Source organism: Phaenicophaeus curvirostris, chromosome 12 (assembly GCF_032191515.1).
Source record: "Phaenicophaeus curvirostris isolate KB17595 chromosome 12, BPBGC_Pcur_1.0, whole genome shotgun sequence".
Classification (NCBI taxonomy): Eukaryota; Metazoa; Chordata; class Aves; order Cuculiformes; family Cuculidae; genus Phaenicophaeus; species Phaenicophaeus curvirostris.
The window spans coordinates 3198384-3225008 of record NC_091403.1 but is presented as its reverse complement, the minus strand read 5'-3'; the positions used below and the strand labels follow the sequence as shown (position 1 = coordinate 3225008).

General features: G+C 36.7%; 1 protein-coding gene across 1 annotated transcript in view; it reads left to right on the top strand.

Annotated features, from left to right (window-relative positions):
* HERC1 (HECT and RLD domain containing E3 ubiquitin protein ligase family member 1) overlaps nt 1–26625 on the top strand; it is a 62047-nt gene that overhangs the window by 3944 nt on the left and 31478 nt on the right. Inside the window, exons 5-36 of the mRNA XM_069867124.1 lie at nt 448–544; nt 784–927; nt 1877–2004; nt 2843–2987; nt 3079–3250; nt 4309–4443; nt 5267–5432; nt 6031–6156; nt 6976–7197; nt 8259–8411; nt 8594–8726; nt 9219–9410; nt 9597–9818; nt 10718–10891; nt 11053–11167; nt 11265–11385; nt 11515–11686; nt 12988–13294; nt 14433–14553; nt 14803–14854; nt 18522–18793; nt 19195–19410; nt 19500–19620; nt 20388–20625; nt 20946–21139; nt 22596–22751; nt 22977–23083; nt 23292–23402; nt 23483–23659; nt 23817–24056; nt 24238–24321; nt 25379–25899. Of these exons, the coding sequence (XP_069723225.1) occupies nt 448–544; nt 784–927; nt 1877–2004; nt 2843–2987; nt 3079–3250; nt 4309–4443; nt 5267–5432; nt 6031–6156; nt 6976–7197; nt 8259–8411; nt 8594–8726; nt 9219–9410; nt 9597–9818; nt 10718–10891; nt 11053–11167; nt 11265–11385; nt 11515–11686; nt 12988–13294; nt 14433–14553; nt 14803–14854; nt 18522–18793; nt 19195–19410; nt 19500–19620; nt 20388–20625; nt 20946–21139; nt 22596–22751; nt 22977–23083; nt 23292–23402; nt 23483–23659; nt 23817–24056; nt 24238–24321; nt 25379–25899 (5534 nt within the window). The remainder of the gene's footprint in view (nt 1–447; nt 545–783; nt 928–1876; nt 2005–2842; nt 2988–3078; nt 3251–4308; nt 4444–5266; nt 5433–6030; nt 6157–6975; nt 7198–8258; nt 8412–8593; nt 8727–9218; nt 9411–9596; nt 9819–10717; nt 10892–11052; nt 11168–11264; nt 11386–11514; nt 11687–12987; nt 13295–14432; nt 14554–14802; nt 14855–18521; nt 18794–19194; nt 19411–19499; nt 19621–20387; nt 20626–20945; nt 21140–22595; nt 22752–22976; nt 23084–23291; nt 23403–23482; nt 23660–23816; nt 24057–24237; nt 24322–25378; nt 25900–26625) is intronic.

Genomic DNA, 26625 nt, shown 5'->3' with positions numbered 1-26625 from the left:
AAACTTGCTCATGTGCTTTTGCTTAACTGCAGTGATGATCCAGGAGATGATTGGTTTTGTTAGCTGTAGCATTAGGACTTCTGGTATCCAACTTTTTAATGGCTTTATGGGAAAAGGGGTTTTGTATTGTCCTACAAGTCTTTCCTCTTCCCTGTCTGTATTTTGGCCAGTATTTTAAACATGTAAGACTAGATTATTGTGTTAAATTTGCTTGAGAAATAAATCATGACTAATTTTATATATAAACATATCTCTTTATGTGCTGATTTCGATGTATCAAATACTAAATAGAAAAGAATGTCAAGAATAATTTATGCCTCTGTTTGCTCCACACATGTGAACAAGTTGATTTATGTAGATTGCTTCTGAAACTTGACTTTAATGAGCTGTCAAACTTCCTGTCCAATTTGTATAAAATCTTTATTTTCATTTTTGCATGTAATGTAGGTTGTGGTATGTGTGTCAGCTGGGTACAGGCATAGCGCTGCTGTTACAGAAGATGGAGAGCTGTATACCTGGGGAGAAGGAGACTTTGGAAGATTAGGTAATTTTAAATTTCATGAGATGTTTTTGGAAGAATTTCTGTGCCTGGTAATTGTACTAATGCTATACATGTACAGATCTCTTCCAAACCTTATTACAAATCTTTCCAAAATTGGGTAGAAATTATCGTTTGTGATAACTACTATATATATGGATTTTGCAAAATCTTACTGAAGTTACAAGCCATAAACACAACTTAAAACTCCACAAAAAGAAAATATATTTCCCTTTTATCCTTAGGTCATGGTGACAGCAACAGCCGCAACATTCCAACTTTAGTAAAAGATATTAGCAATGTAGGAGAGGTTTCCTGTGGCAGTTCGCACACAATAGCGCTGTCCAAAGATGGGAGAACAGTCTGGTCATTTGGAGGAGGAGATAACGGTAGGGAAACCTGACATTTTGGTAATAATTTTTGTCTCATTCCATCTACCTCATAGCTTCTTTACTCCTCGTATTTTGGTTGTGTTTTGTTTTGTTTCGGGTTTTTTTTTGTCATTTGGCAGACATTCAAGAAAAGGATTTTAGTAAAATTTAAATAGAGCATTTGAAGTTTAACTGCAAGTTTCTGGACTTTAAAAACATTATCAGAAGAATGAGGGGGTTCACAGAGCAGAAAGCTCAATGAATGCATAAGTGATTCTGGAAAAAGACTTTGCTGCTAGTTTTCAAATAAACTCACTTATTTGATAAGGCAATAACTCTATTAATGTATGAAGCTGTTGCATTTAAACTGCCTCTTGAAGAAACATCTCCTGTCTCAAAATGAAGGGCTTTTAGGCTTCATTGCCAGTAGATGCTTTGTCAAACACAGAATCATTCATTTTCCGCTGTTACTGTTATTGACTAAATTTGCTTATGCTGCTAGGTTAAAAACTAAAACTCAGATTGAAATTGCTTTATCATTGCATCCGAGCCTAGCGAGAGAAGAGAGGAAAACACAGGCTATAGAGATCTTGTAAGCAAATTGGTAGTTGATAGAACTGGGTAGGAACTGGCTGCCTCTGGCATGTGCGTATGGAGTTGTTCCCATTCATCTGTTTCCCTCTTTCTGTAATTTCAGTTGAAAAATCAGTTTTTAACAGGGCAGAGCATCTTAACTTTCGTATGGGATTAATATTTCAATTTTTAAATGCAGTATAATAAATAAATATTTCCTGAAGCCTGTAGTTACTGTTATCGAGAGGCTAGGTTTTATAAAATTTATAATATATTTTAATTATAAAAATCTACTGAGACATTTTTGGAAATCTGAAAAGCATTCTTTTAGGGTACTTCGAATTGTTGTAGTTTGTGTTGAAAATACCTTCCCCTTGTGTTTCATCCTTTGTAGGCAAACTTGGTCATGGTGATACAAACAGAGTGTATAAACCTAAAGTTATAGAAGCCTTGCAAGGAATGTTTATTCGAAAGGTTTGTGCTGGGAGCCAGTCTTCACTTGCCTTGACGTCAACAGGGCAGGTAGGCAAAAGCAAATTTTCACTCAGATGATGAAAAATAGTGATGATGGTGTGGGTTTACCATTTCGGCATTTGTTATTTTTACTTTAGAGAAAATATTCGACTAGTTAGAGATTGACTGACGTACTGAGATTCTAATATGCAAGAGTAATTCAGAATGTGCTGAGGAGTCACACAAAAAGTGCACTTTTAAACCATCTTGCCTAGGCATGGAAGATGTATTATTTTGGGGTTGATAAATGTCACCAATGCAAACCCAAATTGGATTCAGGAAGCAAAGTAGATTCTGGAAGCAAAACACAGTGTAATGCTTGTAGTTTTTAATGCATAACCAACTCAGATTGGTTAAGTGGTTTAATAGTTTCTTAAAATCAATGTGTTTTTTAGAATATAGGTGTTAAGTTTTATTTCTAATCTGAAAAATCCCAGGAGAGTTTAGAGTTAAATGTTTAGGTGGTAGATGCTGGCCCTTGCTGGTGCCTGTACATGTAACCCCAGAAGCATTTCTACACATATAACTTAACTGACCCTTGCCCCACTGTGATTCAAAGGCACTGCGTTTCTGAAGTATGGATTAGGAGTTACTTTAAAGTTTCCTGTAGAAGTTTCTTTTGTTGCAATGGCCTCCACATTGGTGGCTCTGTGGCCAGTGATCCAAGTGGCTAAGGGGAAGAAATGTAGATCCAATGAAGTGTATGTTAGTCGTGAAAGTACCGTGCATGTGTTGTTGAAAGCATAATTTCAGTTAACATGTAAGTGGTTATCTGGTATTTTATTTGTTCAATGTCAACAACAATATGTGTTTGACGTGCTGATATTTTGTGGTATGTTTGCTCTAGGTTTATGCGTGGGGTTGTGGCGCGTGCCTTGGCTGTGGCTCTTCAGAGGCGACTGCTCTCAGGCCCAAGCTTATTGAAGAGCTGGCAGCTACAAGAATAGTTGATATTTCGATTGGTGACAGTCACTGTCTGGCCCTTTCTCATGGTAAAAAGAATAAGGTGTAAAAATACATAACCTTCCTCTTGATCAAAAGTAGTTGTATCTCAGGTTTTGTTTTCTGTTTTTGTGTTTATAGATAATGAAGTTTATGCTTGGGGTAACAATTCAATGGGACAGTGTGGTCAGGGAAACTCTACTGGTCCCATTACTAAACCGAAGAAAGTAAGTGGTTTAGATGGAGTTGCAATTCAACAGATTTCAGCAGGAACATCCCATAGCCTTGCCTGGACAGCTCTTCCGAGGGACAGGTAACTATGACACTGGGGAACGGGTATACATTCTTATTATACAAGTCTGCTTTGGGACACAGGTAATTCTTTCCTGAAGGTGTTAACCATGTCGTGCATTTCAAATATCATGCTTGTTATGTTTCAGACTGAAGAGACTCCTCTCTTCCTCTCTCCTTCTCTTTTCTTCCTCTCTTTCCTCCTCTTTTCTTCTTTCTTCTTTCTAAACTGCTACACATTAGAGTTGAAAATGTAGCAGCACCAAGGATTTGGATGTTGCCTCTGTTTACTAAAAATCAACAAGTCAGTCAGTAGGAGGAGAAACAAGTCAGTATTATTTATTTTGTGCTTCTGACAGAATTTTAGCAGTTTTCTTTGACATAAAAAGGGGCAAACTAAACACAAGACTTTGGGGCAGTTTAAACAAATTATTGATGTGGATTTAAACACCTTAATAAAATTCTGGATGATTGCATGTTAACCTGAATAAAATGGCTACCTAAATAAATAGTTCTGTTATTAATATATAATAACTGAAATAACGCTTTTTTACTCCAAAGGTGTGAGCAAGTGAGAACAGATAAACTTCAGGTTTAGATATGGACTAACACAAAGGAATAGAAAAACTTAATATTTAGAAGATAATTCAGGAAGAATTTCAAATGTCCTGTTTTAAAGGGAGCTAACTGAGAAAAATCAGTTAAGAAAATGATGAGACTCAAATAGTACTAAGTGTTACTACCCATTTTAAAGTCTCCCTACATTATATCAAAGTCTGTAATCCAGTATTTGTACTAAAAACACTTTATGATTGCTGTTCAGCTTTTGCATGAATCAGATTAAATACATGTGGCTTTATATTTATGGCATTGTAGGTGTTTTTGTTCATGAAGTGTTTGATTTTTAAAGACACAGAGAAGAGAGCCGTAAAACCCTTCAAGGATCAGGACATGTCTCAGTCATATTGTTCTAAGAAAGAAATAGATTTAGTCAAGCACGTACTCAACTGCGTAAAGTGCTAACTTAACGAAGTGATTGGAATATTTTCAGCAGTAAACTTATTTTGATTTTGATTCCAGGCAAGTCGTGGCATGGCACAGACCCTACTGCGTAGACCTTGAAGAAAGTACCTTTTCACATCTTCGTTCTTTTCTTGAGCACTACTGTGACAAAATTAACAGTGAAATTCCACCTCTTCCTTTTCCTTCATCAAGGTATATACAGCATATGTACATGATTTTTGACAGATTTTTTTTGCTTTATCGTAGTGGTATGTGACGTAGTCCCGTTCAGTCCTTTCTTTGACAAGCATAAGTCTGATTTATTTGCTCTTTCAAATGTGCAATTTGCTTGTTTGTATAACACAGGAGCTTTTCAGTGCCTCAAATGTAGCAGGATCATTTGTCTGGAATTTATTTTCATTATGCCCTGAATTAAATGTTTTCTTTCAGAGTTATCCTTTAAAACACGTTTTGCTATATAGTTGAAAAGCATTTACTACTTCTGTACCTTTTTTCTGCTTTGCAAGTTCTTCTTCCTTTACCTGGTCTGATTGGGTCCATATGAAACTTTTGTCCTTGCTACAGAGTTTTTAAAAAGTTTCCTTTTTCAGAAGACTAGAAATTAATATCGTGACTTTTCATTTTTAATCAGATTGTTCTACTTCTAAATCTTCTGAGAGAAGATTACGTTCATTACTTCTTAAAAGGTTTTTTTTCTTTATGTGAGGAATATATTTGTCTGTTTGTGTATTTTGGGATGATTTTGCCTCCCAGTTCATGGGACTACTTTTCTAAATTGAATGCCTCTGGGAACCATTGTCCTCAAAGATGCTTTATTCTGGTTTTGGTTTTTATTCTTTTAAGTAGATTGTCAATAGATTTTTCACAGCAGTTTCTTTCAAGCCCTAGTTGTAATTTACTTATCTTTCTAGTATGCATGATCAGATGAGAGTTAAAAGCTTAGTGCAGAAATAAGTGAAAGAGAATAAAGGGTAATAATTGGAGAGATTACCAGGGATGTATTTCTTTTTTTCAGGGAACATCACAATTTTCTTAAGTTGTGTTTGAAGCTGCTTTCTAATCATCTTGCGCTTGCACTGGCTGGAGGTGTAGCTACTAGCATTCTTGGCCGGCAAGCTGGTCCTCTTCGAAATTTGTTGTTCAGACTGATGGACTCTTCTGTCCCTGATGAAATTCAGGAAGTAAGTAATGCTTTTTTTGTTTACCTGTGAAAATTCTGCTGCTCTCTTTTTCTTTCTTTCTTTGACTGTGTAATTAGAGATTTCTGTGACTGTGAGAACTTGGCACTCTGATGAACAAGCTTCTGACTTAAGTTTTAAGTTAAAAAATTTACTCACTGTGACTGTTTTATGGTCTGAAAGTAAAGGAGAATCTTTACACGAGAAATGTAAAAAGCTGCTTTTATTCTGTAACATTTTAATTATTAGTTCTTCTAATAATAAGCCTAAAAACGTTAATGTGGATTGAATAATTAACTTGCTTAAGTAAATTCTCCTAAAATAGCACTCTTATAGAAACTTAGTATTTTTTATTTGTTTGTTCTGACAATATGTTGGTCTCATTTTGGTCCTTCAGTGTATCGCGTAGCTTTACGTTACAGAACAAGTACTAATGTGCTGTTGTGTGACAGAATTCTGATGGCAATTGAAATTAAGTGGATATTTTGAATGTATTGTGTGATGTACTGTATTTTATAAAGACACAACCTTTATAAAGATTAAATTAAAGTTTTTCCCCTGCTCCCCACGGAAGAATTATTTTCTGCTACCCTCATTTTAGGTTGTAATTGAGACTCTGTCAGTAGGAGCAACCATGCTTCTTCCTCCATTGCGAGAGAGGATGGAATTGCTACATTCTCTTCTACCCCAAGGTCCTGATAGATGGGAAAGCTTATCAAAAGGACAGGTAAGGTCAAGTGAAAATACATCGTGCTTTGAAAGCAGTTATTTTTTTTGGTTTTGCTAGAACATTTTGAAAAGTGAGTTGAGCCTCATTTGCAAAGTGCAAGCACATTATTGATGTAATACAATGCAAAGCCCAACTTAAAAAAACCTGTAACCTGGCTCAATCAGGAGCTACAGAGGTAAGGAGCACTACGTATTTTCTTAAATGAAGTTTGACTACAGAAAGGTTAGGAATTGCTGCATTACTGTATCTGGACAAGTTTAAAGGTTAGATATTTTTGAATATAGGTGTGATTTAACAAATTTGCGTGACATAAAATTAACTATTTTTTGGTAAGAGTGCTTGTACAATACTTTCCCTACATGGATTTCACCCTCCTTTGCAAAGATGACTGGGATATCCCCTTCTTTCCTTTTTCTTTCTTGAATGTAAAGAACAGGATTTGATGCAGGTTAGGAGACTTGCCCGGTATCCTACAAGCAGAAGGAAAGCACTTGTCTTGTTTTTACCCTTTTCCTTTTCCCTATGTATGGATTAGAATAATTCTTCTCCCTCAGTAATCAAAAACTAGAACAAACTAGAGAAGGCATTTGATCCAATGTCTAATCTCTCTCTCTCAATCTCAGATTTTTGCTGTTCTCTGATGCTACAAATCTACAGAAAAAACTGTTCAGATTTTTTTGGTGATGTTTTCCAGCTTATTTTCATGTCTCATTAGAATATTTTTATTGCATAACTATGCCTTTTGCTTTTTTCTTAGCTCATTATTTTTTCTTCATTAACAGAGAGTGTTTCTTGTGTCTGAATATTTTTCTTTAGAGAATGCAATTGGATATTATTCTGACGAGCTTGCAGGATCACACCCATGTAGCTTCCCTGCTTGGCTATAGCTCACCATCTGATGCCACAGAAACTTCCTCATTATGTATCAGCTACGGGAATCTCTCTGATCAGACGTATGCTGTTCAGAGCAGCCATCCAGATACTCATCTGGCTGAAATCTTAATGAAGACTCTTCTAAGAAATTTGGGATTTTATACGGTATGTATAAGCTTCATATTCATTTATTTTTTTAAATGGCAATGAATTTTTAATACTCAGAAGGGTTAAAAGTTTTTCCCCGCTTTCAGAAAATTGTGCTTTTTTTTTTTTAATCTAAAGGAGCATTGCATATATATTTGTCCTGAAGTGAACTAGGATCAGTTAATTTATCTCTAACATTATGGTGCTACTGTTGTTGTAGTGGTATTTATTGTTTGACTTGGCTTATATAAATGTACATGGTTTCATATCAGACTAAAGTATTTTATTGCTCTTATTTTGGCTTCCAAATTTTTGGAAAATAGAATATAACATCTCAAGTAAGCAGATTGCATGGAACCCTGTTTGTGAATATGATCTCAGCCACCAGGGAGACATAGGCAGACACTAGGAGCATGAATCCATTTAATTAACTTCACTGGGGTAACTACCTTATAATAGTTCAGCAACTACAGATCAGGCATATTATTACACCTACTGATTCTCACCTTTTTATTCAACTAGGCAATTAAATGTAGTAACAAAAAGAAATCGGAGAATTTTTTTTTTTTTTACTTCACTGGCATAGTATCCCTTTCTCCTGAAGGGGAGGGTTAGTAGATTTTTGTTCTTTGCTATAGTCCTTCACCAGTCATCTATATTGAGCTATCTCCTTGGAATTCTCTGCTTTCTTTCAGTCTGCAATAAATTCTAAAGGTTTACTACTTATTTTAAACGTATTGTGATTTGGGGGGCAGGGTGGGGAATGAGTTCTTTCATCCAGTTATCCTTGATAAGTCAAATGAATTAGTATTACAGCATCTGAAAATACCTTTTTTTGGAATAGAAATGTTGGCTTGAAGGCTCTCACAGTCACTACTCGTAACATTCATTCCAAATGATTGTAGTTTCAAGTTTGGTTATCCCACAACCCACTTGACATAGCATGATTTCTTTGATAATCATAGCTGCACATGGTAAAGGTAAAAGAACTTCTTTTTAAGATGATAGTAAAGTATTATTGATTTGAAGACAGAATTAATTGTTGTTTTTTTTCCCCCCTACTCTTTTTGTCTTAATAGGACCAAGCATTTGGAGAACTGGAAAAAAACAGTGATAAATTTTTACTGGGCACGTCATCGTCAGAAAACAGCCAACCTGCTCATCTTCATGAGCTTTTATGTTCGCTGCAGAAGCAGCTGCTGGCTTATTGCCACATCAACAGTGTTAGTGAGGTGTGTATCCTTATCATTTGGGCGGGGGTGGGGAATTAATTCAGGATGCGTGATCAACAGGGTATTGTAAGATTCCTGTTGAAAATCTTCTGAGCATGTGAAAGTTGAACTGGTTTAAAAAATGAACCCCTTTTATACATTTGCAGAATTATTCCTGTGTTTGGTTGTTTGTTTCCTTCTAGAATTCCAGCAGCGTGGCACTGCTTCACAAACACCTTCAGCTTTTATTGCCTCATGCTACTGATATCTATTCCCGTTCTGCAACGCTGCTTAAGGAGAGCTCTTGGAATGGTAGTGTTGGGGAAAAATTAAGAGGTAAATGTTTATAGGAAAATCAGTAATAGTGGCACCGTAAGCTTACAGCACTTCTTGTTTATTTAGATTTGAATAATAAAATACCTTATTGTCTCTATGTCTGTATAATGCAGACATCCCAAGTCTCCCCCAAAGAAGAGCCTAAGTGTCTACCCAAGGATAGCATCTGGTTCATGATTTTGATATAATATTTTGCATACAGGAAAAATGCAGAATAGAGGGGGTATTGTCTCTGTGCACTATTGTTTCAGTTTGCTAGTTGTAGGTTTCCCTTTTTAAAAGTAAATTCTTTAGATTACTCTAAAGTGCAGAAGTAAAATACGGAATGGATTAATAATTATTAAACAACTTCCTCAATTCAACCTGTACAGGTCAGACATATTTGGACAGCTGGAATATTTTTATGCAATTTTTTGACTTGTTAAATTGTGGTTGGAATGTATTATATTCTGAATTATAATTATATGTTGGGGTTTTTTTGTTCCTCTGTAGATGTAATCTATGTATCGGCTGCTGGTAGTATGCTTTCTCAGATTGTCAACTCATTATTGTTACTGCCGGTGTCAGTAGCTCGGCCATTGTTGAGTTACCTGCTAGATCTGTTACCACCTTTAGATCGTCTTAACAGACTGTTACCTGCTGCAGCCCTTTTAGAAGATCAAGAATTACAGTGGCCACTTCATGGTGAGTGTAAGAACTAACACACTTTTAATCTGTAAAAAATAAGGTGGAAGTTTAACTTTCCCGTTAAAGATGAAGCTTTTATTTAAGCTGTGTCTTGATGCATTTCCTTTACAAATTCTTAAATGTGTGAACATCCCTTGCTAGGAAACAATGACTGATTTGACAATTCATTGCTACTTCTTTTAGGTGGACCTGAATTAATCGATCCTGCTGGAGTGCCCTTACCACAGCCTGCCCAGTCTTGGGTGTGGCTTGTTGACCTCGAGAGAACTGTCGCTTTGCTCATTGGGCGGTGCCTTGGTGGCATGCTCCAAGGACCTCAGGTGTCCCCCGAGGAACAAGATACAGCCTACTGGCTGAAAACACCACTTTTCAGTGATGGAGTGGAAATGGATATTCCTCATTTAGGTAGGCTGTCAAATACATGTCTGATGGTCATTGTAAATATTTGTGTTCTGTTTTGAAATTTCTCATGGTTTTTGAATAAGCCTGTGTACTTACGGTTTGTCTTTCAGCGTTCTCGTCTATTTATGTATAATACAAAAAGCTGGAAAATGGATGTTTAAGTATTTTGTAGTTCACCAAGGGCCTTGTAAATGCATACGGAAGAAAAAAATCTGCAATTTCTCAGTGAAAGAAGTAACACAGACTTCACTGAGTTAGTTTTAGATGTTTTACTTGTAAATGCTCAGTGTTACACTGGGGCTCCATTGTTCATTTCATCATTGAAAATTATTATCTTAAATTGTATTCAACTTATAGAGTGGATTTTTTGTTAATTAGAACCAATACTACTGACAACAAACTTCAATCCTTCTGATATACTAGAAGTGTTAACAGCACTCCTCATTAGTATTTCTAGTCATCCCTTGCTATCTCAATCATGCACTTACTTCTCCTTCTCTGTGGTATGTTCCTCTGAGTTCACATCTCCTTCTTCCTCGGATTCTGAGTAGACTCCTTCAAGACTTATTTACAAGACACAGTATTTTGAAATGGGTCCGTGTCTGAAGGTGCAGTAATTGCAAGCGTATGGATGTATAGTTCAAGTAGAATAAGTTGTCCAGAATTTTACTATTGAAGCAGAGTTGGATAATGCTTCTAAAGCTTCATACGTTTTAGGTAAATTGTAACTCTAACTCACTTTATTCCTTTTCTAAATTGAGTTTGTAGTTGGACAATGAGGTGTCTGGATTTATTTTCTTTAAAAATGAAATGGAGAGTGAAAGCTGTTTTATGCACTATTGGACCTATGCGTGCAATCCTCAGAAGCTGTGGAGTTTAACTTCTTATTTCCCCTCTGTTAGACAAATGCATGAGCTCCTTATTAGAAGTGGCCCTGTCTGGAAATGAGGAACAGAAGCCATTTGATTATAAGCTGAGACCTGAGATTTCTGTCTATGTTGATTTGGCCTTGGGTTGTACAAAAGAGCCAGCAAGGAGCCTCTGGATCAGCATGCAAGATTATGCTGTTAGCAAAGGTATGCTGTTGGAAGCCTAACAGAGTGTATGTGTCTGTGTATGTTACTTAGTTTTGACACTGATTGCATTGTTTGGCAAACATGTAGTTCGACCTTCTTTTTCCCTCCAAACTGAAGATAAGGGACAGTAGCCAAGTTTAATAAATCCTTTCTCTTTACAGATTGGGATACTGCAACTTTAAGTAATGAATCGCTCCTCGATACTGTGTCCAGATTTGTCCTTGCAGCTCTTCTGAAACATACAAGTTTACTTAGTCAAGCTTGTGGTGAGAGTAGGCAAGTAACTTAAAACTGCTTTTAAAAGTTCACCTTCCATTTTTTAAAAGAAAGTTTGTATGATTTTTTTTTTTCCTTTTGGGTCTATGTTTTGTAGGTACCAGCCAGGCAAAGCCTTGGCAGAAGTATACCGTTGTGTATATAAAGTTCGGAGTCGCTTGCTTGCCTGCAAGAACATGGAGCTTATTCAGACTAGATCATCCTCAAGAGACAGATGGGTAAGACACAATATCAAAGGTATCTTTTTGATAGGGAAAAAATCTTATTAAATACATGTGGGTTTTTTATATTCCTCTTTCATTTTGGTGATCATTAATTTCACTGTATGTATGTATTTCTTAATCAAGATGTTAGATAACCAAGAATCTGCTGATGTTGATACTCAAGAACATTCCTTTACTCGTACAATTGATGAAGAAGCGGAAATGGAGGAGCAGGCAGAACGTGACAGAGAAGAAGGACACCCAGAACAAGAAGATGAAGAGGAGGAAAGAGAACATGAAGTTATGACAGCTGGTAGTAAGTACTAGTTATGTGTGTCGATAATGTCATGTGCTTCGGACAGACAGTGTATTTTTGTCTCTGAGGAGAAATGGAGAAATTGTTTAAAAGATTATGAAAGATTTGTCTGCTTAAAGATTGTGAGAAGTTTATTTTTATAAAATGGCATAGTGCTTTTATTGGGTCAGACAAGTCCTTTGGTACAAGGGAATGGGAATACTAGGCAAGTGGTCTGCCTTTATGGGCAATTCTCAGGGCACCTGACGTGTACCAGTACTTCTCATATTTCCCATTGTTGTCTCTGAACTTCTATATAATAGGCGTCTGAGGTTAAATTAGTATGTATGGAATTTTTGCTGTGTTTGTATGTGTTAAGCTTGTATGTAATAAGCTTTGAAGGGTGATATTATTCTGAAGTTTGGAAATGGAGCCACTCTCTTGATAACGATTTGTTGACCGAGTTGGAATTCACTTTTATCTTTGAATATCCCTTCTTGAATCTATTAGAAAACAGGTTTTAATCAAAATTTGGTATTTGTAACACTGCAGTACTTTCTCATGGGTTGTCTAAAAAACTGGTTGAATCCTTCAGAAGACAGCTTGGAAGATCCTAAGGGAAGCTGATCCTGACATGCAGAATTCACTTTGTGTCCTTGACACCTTACTGCTTCTAATTATTCTCATCAATGAAAGAAGTGCTTGGATTTGCCTTTGCCTTCCCAAAGGGGAACTGAACCTTTAAAACGAAAATGGTTAAGTCAAGAGTGCCTTAGGTCTTTGAACAGAGATGATGCGGTCTTTCACACAGCTTATTTAGAAAAATCTGACGCCTAAGACAACAGCTGAATTAAGCAAACTGAAGGGTGAGAATTTTGATAGGATCTTCATTGTACTGACCAAAGCTAATAAAAGCCCAAAACTGTTTCAGTATTGAATTGCAGATCAGCTGGTTTCTGGAATACGGATTTACAGCACAGTAGTTTATGTAATTCTGCTAAGAGGCAAACATGAAATAATCTCTTTCTCTTTGATGCTATCCAAACAGGAGTCATGTTGCAATAAGGCACTGAAAGAGTGTTTACTGTTTTGTCAAATTGGATTGTCCTCTTCATTTAAAACTTATCTTTGTGTAAATGCTTCATTTAACCTGTTGGTGTGACGTCTTTTATAGCTTTGTATTATTAATGTATACTCGTACTGTTGGGAAAATACTTTTCTTTGTAGTGGGGCAGTTTCTGGCCCAAGATCTAGATGAATATTTCATTGTATGTAGCTTTGTCTAGAAGTTAAGACCTTCTTTTTTGTGTTGCATGTTACAGAAATATTTCAATGTTTCCTATCAGCCCGTGAAGTAGCTCGCAGTCGGGATCGAGATAGGATGAACACTGGGACAGGGACTAGACTTGATGATCCACCTCCTCAGTCTCAGCAGGAACGGAGAATCAGCACTGATCTGACTGAAGGTCAGGATGTGTATACTGCTGCGTGCAACTCTGTGATCCACAGATGTGCCTTGTTGATCTTAGGAGTAAGCCCTGTTATCGAGGAGCTCCAGAAACGAAGGGAGGATGGACAGTTACAGCAGCCTCCCTCTACTACTCCTGAGGGGATTGGACTCATGACAAGGTGGGGTTTACTGACTGTGTGACATTGCTAACCCTTCTTTATTTCCTATATATTGACTAAATAACCGTAGTTTTCCTTTGATGGTACTTGGACTAATTTTTAGAAGATGATTTTATCGTTTCTCTAGAGCAGTGTTACGTTTCTATTGAGAAGAGTGTTTTTTCTTATTTTTCTTTCTCCACGTTAATTAAACCTTAATAAATTGAGTTTTACTGTGTGGACTATCTCTGCTTTTCAAAGTTGGGCTTAGTTATGAATAGTAATGAAGCCTGGATCATCAGGTGTGCAGATACCTGGAGGTAAATGGAAAATTGTTTTTTTCTAAAATTTGTGTTCAGATTTATTTATTATCATATTTTTGTTTTCTTGAGCTTTACAAATGTCCTATATAGTGGTGTCCAAAAAACAGTGTTAGGATATGTTTAAAAGCAAGTTTCAAAGCCTTTTATGAAAAAAGTGGTTTTCATTTTTTATTTTTATAAATATTCCTAATATTTTGGCACATGCAAGGCACTGTTGTTAGGTACAGGAGAATAACAAAATAAAACCAGGTACCTCTTTTAATTGGAGAAGTGTATGATTTAAATAGTATGAATACTACATAATGTATCTTAATTTAATAACCTGAGATATTCTTGGTAACGCTGTTTTAGTCTAAACTTGACCCGTTTAATCTTTTGTTCTAGAGATCTTTGTGTGCCTGTGTCAGCAAATAACAGGAATTGTGTAGCGGGTACTGCTACTGAGCATAGTCTTGCTGTACTAGTGTACAGAAACTCTGTTCTGATATTTTAAATGAAGATACTGATGGCGAGTTCAGAGGGAGATGAAATATATACTCAGTACCCTTTTATTCTTTTCACCTCTTTTTGGAAATCTAGTCCCTAAAGCGTGGGTGGCTGCCTCTGTTGTTGTCAAAGTGAAGGAACAAAAGTTTACTAATACCTTTATAAGCATAATAATTGAAGCCATCAGAGCACTTTTTTCCTCTTTGGTTTATTCTTGTGATATTCTCTGGTAACCTGCTCCCAAATAAAACTGTACCTGCAAAGTTTGACTATCAACTTTTCCCTAATATCAGTATTTTCTTTCTCTGTGTGTGCGTGCACATGCACACCTGTATCTGCACCTGAAGCAGGAGTGAAAGTCTTACTGCAGAAAGTCGCTCAATCCACGCAAACTCAAGCTACAGACTAATTAAGTCAAGAAGTGAATCTGATTTATCTCAGCCAGAATCAGATGAGGAAGGTTATTCATTGGTAAGTAAACTTGTATTTAGAGATTGTCAGTGTAATACTTAGGCTGGAAGTACATCTTAAACACATTTAGTACTGTCTTTCAGTACAGAGATCTCTGAGAGAATAGTGGTGCTGAAAAAGCAATTTGAATTACTGTAGTTCTTAACTATCTCATTTTTATGGGTGAAGGGTGCATTTTAATTACTCTAATATTATGCACCACAAATATTCACCTAAATAAATGAGGCTTTTATTAATCTTTTAATCTAGAGTGGAAGACGAAATGTTGATTTGGATTTGGCATCATCACATAGAAAGCGGGGTAAGTTTTATTTTTTTACCCAGTGAATATTGATCTGATAAATATGTTGGTGTTTCTTAAGTTAAAATATGTTTGCAGTTAAACACAGTAGTTAATGGCACTCAGGGCGTTAAAAATGAGTATATCAAAATAAAATTTCAAATAATTATTACCTACTGTTTGTTGTGCTGAGTTCTGTTGCTTTATGGCATGGTTACAGCGTTTGCTAGGTTATAACTATTTATTGTAGTTTCTAAAATTGTGATGGTCTTTCAAAGCAAGTGAGGATGGAGACTTTAGAAAGAACGTGGAGAATTTAGAGTGTTACTTAGTCTATACAAATTCACAAAACAAAGAGTAAATATTTTTTTTACCCCAACTTTGCTGCTTGATGTATTGTTGTGTGGATTGAGATGAGACTGATCACTTATAAGTCAAGATAATATGAGGAAGAGATTTTATGTTACCTTCTGTTTCAAATGTCTGCTTTTGTCTTCTGATTCTTGTGTGGTGTAGTGTATTTTCTCCTTTTTGGGCAGTTGAGCCCCAGAAAAAAGAAGAGCTTCAAGCAAGTAACCGATGGCATGTTTATTTTTTTGTCTCTATAGCTTCCCTACATGTTTTATGTTTTATGAAATGTGTACTGCAGCTGTGCCACATTCATTTAGAAAATTCATTACTACAAGCTGGCTTATAAAGACAAATACACTTTTTTTTTACTGCAAGCTTAAAGTTTATTCTTATGTGCAGCTCTGTTCATGTGATTGTAGAGGCTTATAGAAGTGCTAAGCTGCAATCAATTCTGTGTAATTGATGTTACACAAAATCAAGCTAAGCTTTAATATATAATCATAATTTTAGTTCTTCAACTGATATTTAACGTTTTCAAGGGAAAAATTACTTTGTTTTAGATTTGTGTGCACTAATTCTTAAACGTTTTTAATTCTGAAGCGTATGCTCTGGCTTTTGACATCTTTGTTATTAAACTCTATACTTACAACTTCTCTTGGTTTACATTTAATCTGTTTCTCATAATTGTTGGAGTTTTCTCCTAATTTGTAACAATTTTTAAATTGTTCTTATATTTAAGAACAATTAATATTAAAATGAAGACCTTATCATTTTTCAAGTATGAAATAGTTTAAGCTTTTATTAATATATAGTGGGGTTTTTTTCTTATAAAATTTGTTAACTATGAAAAGTAAATTTTCTTCTATGTTGTGTTAATTCTTCAAAGGTCTCCTAAAGCTTATGCTTTAAGACTTTGGAATTGCTTTTTGTTTCTTTACGAGTTCTTTGATTCTGTGCTGTGCTTCGTAGTGACACAGCATAGTGAGAGACAGGTAGAGGATGGAAAGTTGATACTGCTTTGGGGTGCTTTAAGCTCTCCTGCCGTTCAAAGATTGTAGGGTGTAAAAGAGGCTTTTGAAATAGCTGTTGCTATGTAGGCAACATCTTGTGGACTTGGTAATGGCATAGCTGTGCTTCCTGTAGGGAATCTGAGACTTCATTTATCCTCTCACTTGGGCGCCGTTCACTGTGCATATGCTAGGGAACTCCTTTCCACATGAAACTGAGTATTTTATCACCCTTTTAGTCTGCTGTGTCCTATTTATGTAATGTTTCTCACCTGCCACTTCAGCATGTAACTTTGTTTTATAGATGTCATCATCAGGTATAAATTTTAAAATTAAGTAACAGATTTTCTTTAAATTCTTTAATAGTAAACGTGACTAAATAGATTGTTTTCTGTAAACTAGGTAATATTGCTGCATTGCATAAGGCAGCAGAAATTAGGAAATCAATTTACACTTTGAAAAGTGATGTTTAAACTCAATCTTTGTATTGTCCAAAATCAATTTGTGTCCATATATTTTTGTCAAATTCCTAATAAGACGCAAATACTGTGGTGGTTCTTTCAGAAGCCATTGCAATCTGTGTAGTAGCAAGTGTAAGGAATACCATGCAAATGCACATGAAGACGTTTACAGAAAAGGAAATGGAATGTGAACAGGTTTTCATAATTCATAGCCCTGACAATTAATTTTTTTGGCAACTGAGTGGAGATTAACTATCTAATTTACAAAGGAAAAGCAAACTTGTACAGTATTTTGAATTTGGAAGTTGTGCAAAGGTGCAAATTATGACCTGCAAGTACCCATTGGATGACAGAATAATAGCATTTTGCCTTTATCGCCAAAAGCGAATGGGGTAGAATGGTTGCTAGGACAGTTGTCCTTAATTCAAAACCCAATATGTCTGTCTTTCCTTGTTGCTCTGAGCAGCTGCTTACAGCGCTGCTGCAGATAGGCAGCGTTCAAAGGAGGTGCTGAAACCGGTATCCGGCTGTTACAATTGGAACTCAGCCTCACTGATAAAAGAAAGCTTTCAGCAGATGAATTTGTATGAATTCGTGTGACTTTTCCCCGAAAATGTCTGTGTTTAATGTTTGAGACCAATGCCCTACAGACAGATGTTAAAAACTGAAGCTCTAACATAGATTTCTATGAGTACTACGAATGGGTTGGGATTCTTCAAATGTTATCTGTAGCTCCTTCTGCACAAGAGGCATTAATATTTAAAAATTCTTTGTAGATCATTTAAGATAATTCAAGCTAGAACTTCAAAGTGAATTTAAGCATACATTAGGATTCTCTGTAGGGTGTCCAGACGTTATGTACTGATACAGACGGAAAGTTCTTCTGTGCGGAGTCTGCCTTCTTGTAATAACTTGCATAGCTCCAAGCCACCTAACAATACAAAAGCAATACAATACCAGTTTCTGTGTTGATATGTATATTTAACTGATGCATGCCAGTTAACCGCTGCTGAAGGCGTGACTTCAGTGACATTGCACTCATCTGTACTGTGGATAGAGCACTAGGAAAACTCGTTTGGAAATGAGATCAAATATATGGTGCTAAATAGGTTCCAGTGCTGCAGATTGATGACTGAAGCTCACTTGAAGAAGTACTTTTATTACTGACAGTAAAGTTTCAGGTAGTATAATAACATGCCGACGTAATAAGTATTTGAAAACAGACTTGTAAAATTGCCACATGACGGAGATAGAGATGTAATACCTGTAGGTAGTATTTAAAATACACTTATCTATTTATCTTGAATCATATCAAAGTAAATGTTCTAAAATAAAAGTCTAAATGGTCTAAAATAAAGAGTTTTCTGTTCCCTTCTGCAATCATGAATTCTCTGAATATTTAATCCAAAATAATGTAGTGCTTTTTCAAAACTATAAAATATATAGTGGCTTGATTAAAACAAAAAAACGCTCTTGTTTTTTGGTTAGACCTTAAAATAACTATCCAAAATGCACAATTGCTGTTGTAGCAAGTATTTTCTTTACTATTTTGTCATTTAGCTGCAAAGCATTTTTATTCAGTGTTCTAGCTTAAAGCTGGGCAGTTTGAGTCGCTTTTATCTTTTTGTTTTCTCACTTGGCAGCGTGTTGCAATACTGCTTAACATAAAAGAAATACAGCCTTTTCTTTAGGGAAATCGCTGTAAATTGAAATCAACTGTTTTGCTCTAAGTTGCTTAATGCATGGTTTAATTAACATGGATATCCATTCTCCACCTGTATGAATAGCAACAGCGCAGTCTTCACCTACTGTCAAAATGTGTTGCCCGGTGAACTGGAATTTATAAGACTTAATTATGTATGTCTTTAGGAGCAATGCACAGTCAAGTGGAACCTTTAAGTGACTCATGGGCTCGACTGAAACACAGCAGAGACTGGTTGTACACTTCCTCCTACTCATTTGTTGAGTCCGATTTTGATCTCTCAAGATCCCTTGGAGTTCATACTTTGATTGAAAATGTTGTCAGCTTTGTAAGTGGAGATGTGGGAAACTCACCAGGATTTAAGGAACCAGAGGAAAGTATGTCTACCAGTCCACAAGCGTCAATAATTGCAATGGAGCAGCAGCAGTTGAGGGCTGAGGTAAGTTTCAGTTTAATTCCTTTTCTTATTCTTCACACGTTATGCTCATTTAATGGATTTTTTCAAAACATTTTCCAAATTCATAGAATCATAGAATCGTAGAACAACCAGGTTGGAAGAGACCCACCGGACCATCGAGTCCAACCATTCCCATCAATCACTAACCATTCCCATCAATCACTAACCATTCCCATCAATTCTCCCTCTCTTTTCTGTTAAAATATCGTAACTAGTATTTACATAAACTCTAAAAAATATTCCCTTTTATAAAAAATAAGTAATATTGATGAGAAAACAGCCACCTCATTTATTCTTGCATATAGTTAAAGATGATCTAATTCTGATTTCTAAGGATACTTGCTACTTTCTTCATCTTGTCTCTTGCCTGCCTTTATTTGTAGCTTCGTCTGGAAGCGCTTCATCAGATTTTAGTGCTTCTGTCGGGGATGGAAGAAAAAGGCAGTGTGCCATTAATGGGAAGTCGTCAAGTACCAGGATTTCAGTCGTCTTCATTGCTTACTTCTGTAAGACTCCAATTCCTTGCTGGCTGCTTCGGTTTGGGCACTGTGGGACACGCAGGTACCAAAGGAGAGAGTGTAAGGTTGCATCACTACCAGGTATGAGCTTTAACATTAGCTTCTGCTGTTGCAGTAACCTGGTGGTAAAAGTGTTTTCATTCCTTACGATATTTATTTGTTTGACCCAGGATGGTATCAGAGCAGCTAAGAGAAGTATTCAGATTGAAATACAAGTGGCTGTACACAAAATTTACCAGCAGTTATCTGCTACGCTAGAAAGAGCTCTGCAAGCTAATAAACATCACATAGGTAAGTGAGGACCAGATTTGCAAAATATGTCCTCTGATATTCAGTACAGCAATGTACATGTTTCAGAAAGCAGTTTTTGGTGTTTGTGACCAGAATTTGCTGAAGTATCTGTCTGATTTCTTTTCCCAAGAGCGAGAAGCATTTTAACCTTTTTCTGTCTTAATTTTCTTCAAGCGTTAACCCTTTTTATTTTAAGATTTTCAAGTATTGTCAGCTTTTCTATTCCACATACCACAGTCTTCCACGGTCACCCATGTGTTTGGCACTTCAAAATAGTATTTAGCTTTTTCAGGGATAAGCAATTTTCAGAAGAGATGGAAAATCTCCAGTCATTTTATGTTCAATGCAAGTGAACTACCTTTAAACCCAAAAGAATAGGACATATTGCCTGGTTTGGAAGCCCTTTCTCCTGGTCCTCTACCCAGACGTTGCTGTGTGTTTCTATCCTTAAGGGGTAGCTGGAACTCTACACCTCTTTGTGCCTTTGCACAGGCACTGAGAGCTTTGGTACAGAAGAGGTTTATATAATTTAGTTTGTTGGTACAGCCTAATGGGCAATCTTACCTGAATCGTTTTGTGGTTTCACTTACAATTAAAATGAAATTGAAATAAATTTCTTGAGAAGCAACTTGTATTACAAGTAGAAAATGAAGTATTTCATCTGGTTATCCTTACCCTAGAGAGAAGTTTCTGTTTTAAGATTTAGCCTTAGAACACCTACATCAAAACAGCCTATTAATTAAAAATAACTTTTTTTGTAATCTTAGAAGCACAGCAGCGTCTTCTGTTGGTAACAGTCTTTGCTCTAAGTGTGCACTATCAACCTGTTGATGTCTCCTTGGCCATCTCCACTGGTCTGCTAAATGTGCTGTCACAGTTGTGTGGCACAGACACCATGTTAGGACAACCACTGCAGCTGCTGCCCAAAACTGGCATTTCTCAGCTCAGCACAGCTTTGAAAGTAGCCAGTACAAGACTACTTCAGATCCTCGCTATCACCACAGGGTAAGTATGGAATGCTTCCTTCCTTTCAGAGAACTTAATCATTAAGCTTTTCAGTATCCTTTAAACCGGAAACGTATCTTTTGATTCTGAAGATTGGGACAGTTTCAAAGTGTCTTCTAAAATAGAGTTCAAATAGGAATAATCTGCCAACCATATGGTGGAAGATGAGGAAAAGCAACCTGCTGCAGTAGAATGAATTAGAATTGGTGCTTTGTTAGGTCCAGTTGTCAGTTGCATTGGGTTTATAGTTGTGTCTTTATGTTGTTGTTTCTTGAATCAGCCCTTGACCTCTTTATTTCCTTTCTTGTGTGTATGTACAGGACCTATGCTGACAAACTGAGCCCAAAGGTGGTTCAGTCTTTGCTGGATTTACTATGCAGTCAGCTGAAGAACTTGCTATCACAAGCTGGTGTAATGCTTATGGCTTCCTTTGGAGAAGGGGAAAGCGAGGAAGTTGAAGCAGAATCGAAAAAGGCAGAATCAAATGGAGATAATGAGAAGAGAGACTTCAGAGGTAATTATCGCACCTAATTTCTATTACAGTTCTGAAATAGCAGAAAACATAATAAAAGAGACCACTGAACGCTGAGGCCCTCACCCTCTCTGTTGTATTGATTATTGTTGGGTCATTCTTAATTCTGTAAGTTAGATTAAATAAAATCATCGAATAATAATATAGACTTGATACATAAGTCAATTTAAAGATAGGAACAGATTGAAAATAGGAGTTTGGAATCTGATTTGGAATTAGGCGGAGAATACTGTTTTCCTTGAAAAATGTTATTGGTAGCAGTCTTTTTCATAAAATTGGCCGTAGGAATTTAATGATCTAAATTTCAAACTGCAAAAAAATATAGCTTAATTCAGGAAATTGTTGCATTTGCTTTGCATCACTTTTGCTGGCTAAGTGGATGAGAAGAGTTTGATGCTACCCTGTCATATTAAAAATGTGCAAGAAAAAAATTTCTGAAATATTAATATCTTCATGTAATTTGCAGTCCCTTAATGAGCATTTTGAGTCTCCATGGAAATTGTGTGTTTGAAGAAATTTTTAATTATGGCTTGGTTTTAGGCGTATGTATGTTTTAGGTTGTGCTTGTAACAGTCGTTGCTTATAAATAATGCAGTGACTGATGAACTCACAAGGTAATTCATTAGAAATAGGATGTAAGGTCTTCTCTTTCCACAAGTAGTTAAAACTACCTTGGAATATAAATCAGGGTGTGAGGAAATAGTGTTTTGCGTCAAAAATCCCCTTAAAACAAAAACTTCACTGGAAACCCATGGTTACGTTTTATATTACAGGGACGTTTATGAATAATTCTATGTATTGGATTTACATGGCATAATTTTGATAGTGGCAGGGGCCTGCAGGGGTGGCTTCTGTGAGAAGGAAGCAAGAGCTTACCCCCATATCGGACTAGTTTCAGCCACCCCCAAAACAGACCATCATGTAATGACTGATCATTTCATTTTTACTTGCAGAAGAGTTTGTTGCCAGAAATAAGGACTGCTAGTCTTTTCTGTTATCTTTTCTTCATAGTAGTTACTTCTTAAGTAGTTGCTTCTGTCTCTGGGTAGTTTGACTATAATTAATATTAAAATATGTAGAGTTTGCAAATACTGAAGTGTGGTTCTATAGCTACAGTTGTGATAAGATATATACAGTGATTTCCTGTACAGTTTTTTATAGATCTTAGCATACCAAAGTACCTTGATCCGTAACACGCTCTGTGTTATTTGAGTTGCTGTAGTTTTCCAGATCCATGCTAGTCGCGGCTACGTGACTGTTAGCTGGCTGTGTTCTGTTCTGAGCTCACTGTTCTCAAAAATGGCAACATCCAAAACCCACCTGTGAATGTCTGCCTCAATTTGATATTTTTTCTCTCCTTTGATGTTGACTTTAAAAATTATTTGTAGATACTGTAGAAGTAGGTTTATAAAGGAAAACTTGTACTTTGACTTCCTAGCTGCTCTCCGAAAGCAACATGCAGCGGAATTGCACTTGGGAGACTTCCTTGTTTTCCTACGTAGAGTTGTGTCTTCTAAAGCAATTCAGTCAAAAATGGCATCTCCAAAGTGGACAGAAGTACTTCTTAACATCGCTTCTCAGAAGTGTTGCTCAGGTATGATCCTTTCAAAATGTGCTCAACAGTTATTTGCAGTTCTATTGTGGTTTCTGAAAATATCTCCCCTTGGAATATGCATTTCATAGTGCACAACTCTAACTTCAGTAGGTGTACGCAAGTTACACTTGGGGAAGTTGTGCATGGTAGCGTGCAGCTGGCATCATAGGTTTGTGCCTGATGCTAAATCACTTCCAGATTATTAACATGTTATTCCATCTTTAGGAGTTCCCTTGGTTGGCAATTTGAGGACTAGACTTCTTGCACTTCATGTATTAGAAGCTGTATTACCTGCTTGTGAATCTGGCGTTGAAGACGATCAAATGGCACAGGTATTTATATCTTTTTATAAGCTTTTAAGTGTTTCATAGGTTTGTTTAGAATCCAAAGCAGGTGAACATGTCAGTGTAGATATTTGCTTATCTAACAGCACTAAATATTTCAACAATTGTACCTATAAAGCAAAGTAAAACAATGTAATGGGGTTTTTTGTCCTTGTCATGGATTTAAAATTATCTGAATTATGTTCTAATACACCAGGTTGTTGAACGATTATTCTCGCTTCTGTCTGACTGCATGTGGGAGACTCCAATAGCCCAGGCTAAACATGCGATTCAAATAAAGGAGAAAGAACAAGAGATGAAGCTACAGGTAATAATGCTTTAACTCTCTCTTTGAACGGAGTGCTGCTGGGTTACATTTATCACAACATTTTGTCCTGTCTCTGATAGAAGCAAGGAGAGTCTGAAGATGAAGATGAGAATCTTCCCATACAGGAAGTATCTTTTGACCCTGAGAAAGCTCAATGCTGTATAGTAGAGAATGGGCAGATTCTAACTCATGGAAGCGGAGGTAAAGGATATGGCTTAGCATCCACTGGAGTTACATCTGGGTGTTACCAGTGGAAGGTAGGTTGCGTAGAACTGCATTTCTTAACTGTTCTTACTTTGTTTTGGAAATATATATATACATACACATTATGATTTATAAACAACAGCTACTTTTTTTTGTGTGTGTTAAAATGTATATTCTTGTGTTCTTGCCCTGTTTTGTTTTGCCTGCTAGTTCTATATTGTGAAGGAGAATCGAGGCAATGAAGGCACATGTGTGGGAGTTTCTCGGTGGCCAGTACATGATTTTAACCATCGCACTACCTCAGATATGTGGCTGTATAGAGCCTATAGTGGTAACCTTTATCACAATGGAGAACAAACTTTGACTCTGTCCAGCTTTACCCAAGGAGATTTCATCACGTGTGTGCTAGATATGGAAGCAAGAACTATTTCCTTTGGTAAAAATGGAGAGGTAATTAACATTAATTGTTCTTTTGGTGTTTTTTGCAACAGTGATTTGGCATGGATATTTTATATAAAGCTAGGCATGACAGTTTCAGTACTTGAAAGGATTAAAATACAGATATAACTTTGTTATGTTTTGTATTTTTGATTGTTAAGATGTTCTAAGGTTGTTTTTGTTTTTTAACTAGGAGCCAAAACTTGCTTTCGAAGACGTGGATGCAGCAGAGCTATACCCTTGTGTCATGTTCTATAGCAGTAATCCAGGAGAAAAGGTAACTTTAAATGTTCATCTCACTTTGGCTGGGATATAGTCAATATTCTTCATAACAATCCATATGGTGCTATATTTTGGATTTATGACCAAAGCAGGGTTGATAATGCACAGTGTTTTAGGTGTTGCTGAACAGTGTTTACGCAGCATCCAGGTTTTCTCAGTTTCTCACTGTGCCTCTCCCAGCAAGTAGGTTGAGGGTGGATAAGAGGGGAGTGCAGCTGATCAGCTCACTTGGAGTGACAGAAGGGGTATTCCATATGATAGGACATCATGCGCAGAAATAAAACTGTAGGGAAGTTTGCCAGGAGCTTCTGTTGCTCAGGGACTGTCTAGGCGTCAGTCAGCTGGTGGTGAGCAATTGCATTTTGCATCATGTGTTTTTCATGGTTTTGTTTTACTTATTTATTTCTCTTTTATTTATGAAACTTTCTTTACCTTGTCTCACTTGCCCTTCTGATTCTCTCCCCTATCCTGCTAGGTGGAGTGATCAAGTTGCTACATGGGGCTTAGCTGCCTTACCAGGGTTAACCCTCAACAATGCATAAGCTTATCCTTTCCCTTCTCTTCTCTGTGTCTGTGATATGGGTGTTGTTTTTTAGGAGGGGCGAGGGTGATAGCTAACAAGTGCTGAGAATGTCAGCGTTTTGGTTTATGACATACAGAGCACTACATTACTTGTACACCAGCTAGACTTTTCATAAATTTCTATATTGTGCTCTCTAATGTAAATTTTAAATGTATTTTGTAATTTAGAATTTACAGACTTAACATTCTACACACAAAATTGCATTCCCCAGAAACTGGGGAGAATGTAGTAATAGGAATTCCAGATGGTCTTGTGTGAGAAACTATGAATTGTTGTAATTTCAAGACCCTTGAGTTTGAAGGGACGTAGGTTTTGATCATTGTTAAGGTGGATTTCCTAGGGAGCCCAAGCAAATAAAGAAAATGCTAGTGTTTTGGGGTTTTTTTTCAGTAGGACACTCCTGTATTTATAAAATGAGCTTCTTTGTGTTGAGAAGACAACTTATAAACATTTCTCTTTAAACACTTAGGTGAAAATCTGTGATATGCAAATGCGTGGTACACCGAGAGATTTGCTACCTGGTGACCCCATCTGTAGTCCCGTTGCTGCAGTGCTGGCAGAAGCCACTATCCAACTCATTCGTATCCTTCATCGCACAGACCGCTGGACACACTGCATTAATAAAAAAATGATGGAAAGACTGAATAAAATCAAAGCATGTCTTAAAGAAGCCGGCCAGAAGCTGAAGAAAAGTCGCTCAATTCAGAGTCGAGAAGAGAATGAGGTTAGAGAGGAGAAAGAAAATAAAGAGGAGGAGAAAAGCAAACATAGTAGGCATGGTCTGGCTGACCTTTCAGAACTGCAGCTGAAGATGCTTTGTGCGGAAGTGTGGCCTGTTCTAGCAGTAATCGGTGGCGTTGATGCGGGTCTTCGAGTTGGAGGTCGATGTGTACACAAACAGACTGGACGTCATGCCACCTTGCTTGGAGTAGTGAAGGAAGGCAGTACGTCTGCCAAGGTCCAGTGGGATGAAGCAGAGATTACTATCAGGTATGCTCATTTCCAACACTTTTCACAGTCTAGGGGTATTTTGTGCTTGGAAATCCTCAGTAAACTCTGAAATGAAGCTTGTGCCTTCTCTGGTGCTCTCACAGGAATTGTGTTTGTGTGTGGAAAAGACTTGATTCACTAAATTTCTTAAAACAATTCCTGGCTAGAGTTGAACTGTAATCTTCTAGAGAAATTGAGCAGTAATTATTTACTTTGCCTCTGGTTACAGTTACATTCTGAAACAACCGAGGTCAGTTCACATCTTAGAGCTGTTTCAGCTTTACACCTATTTTGTCTTTATGCAAAGGCTATTGTCACTTTAAATATATTGAAGTGCAATTGATTGGCAAATTTAGTGAGTTATAAATTCTTCCAAGTATCCGCTTGTGGCAGTGTAGCCAAAGTAAGCATGTCCTTCAGATAATTTGAAATGTTATTTGAATGAAGCTGTGCAGCACTTGAACATAGGCAAGCTCTTGATACTGCATTGAATTAAGTTCAGAATGTACCTTCTTAATCAAAATCAGGCAAAAGCTTGCTTTCGTTTTTAGGTAGAAGTTTACATTGTAAGATGGGAAAACATTTTGGGATAATAAAAGGAAGATTTAGAAGTCCTTTATCTGCTGGATGTGTGGAAAATGCAAGATGTATGGAAATACAGGCTGGTGAATTTGTGTTCTGCTTAGAGTGCAAATCGGTCAGGTGTGGCAGTCTTAAACATTACAA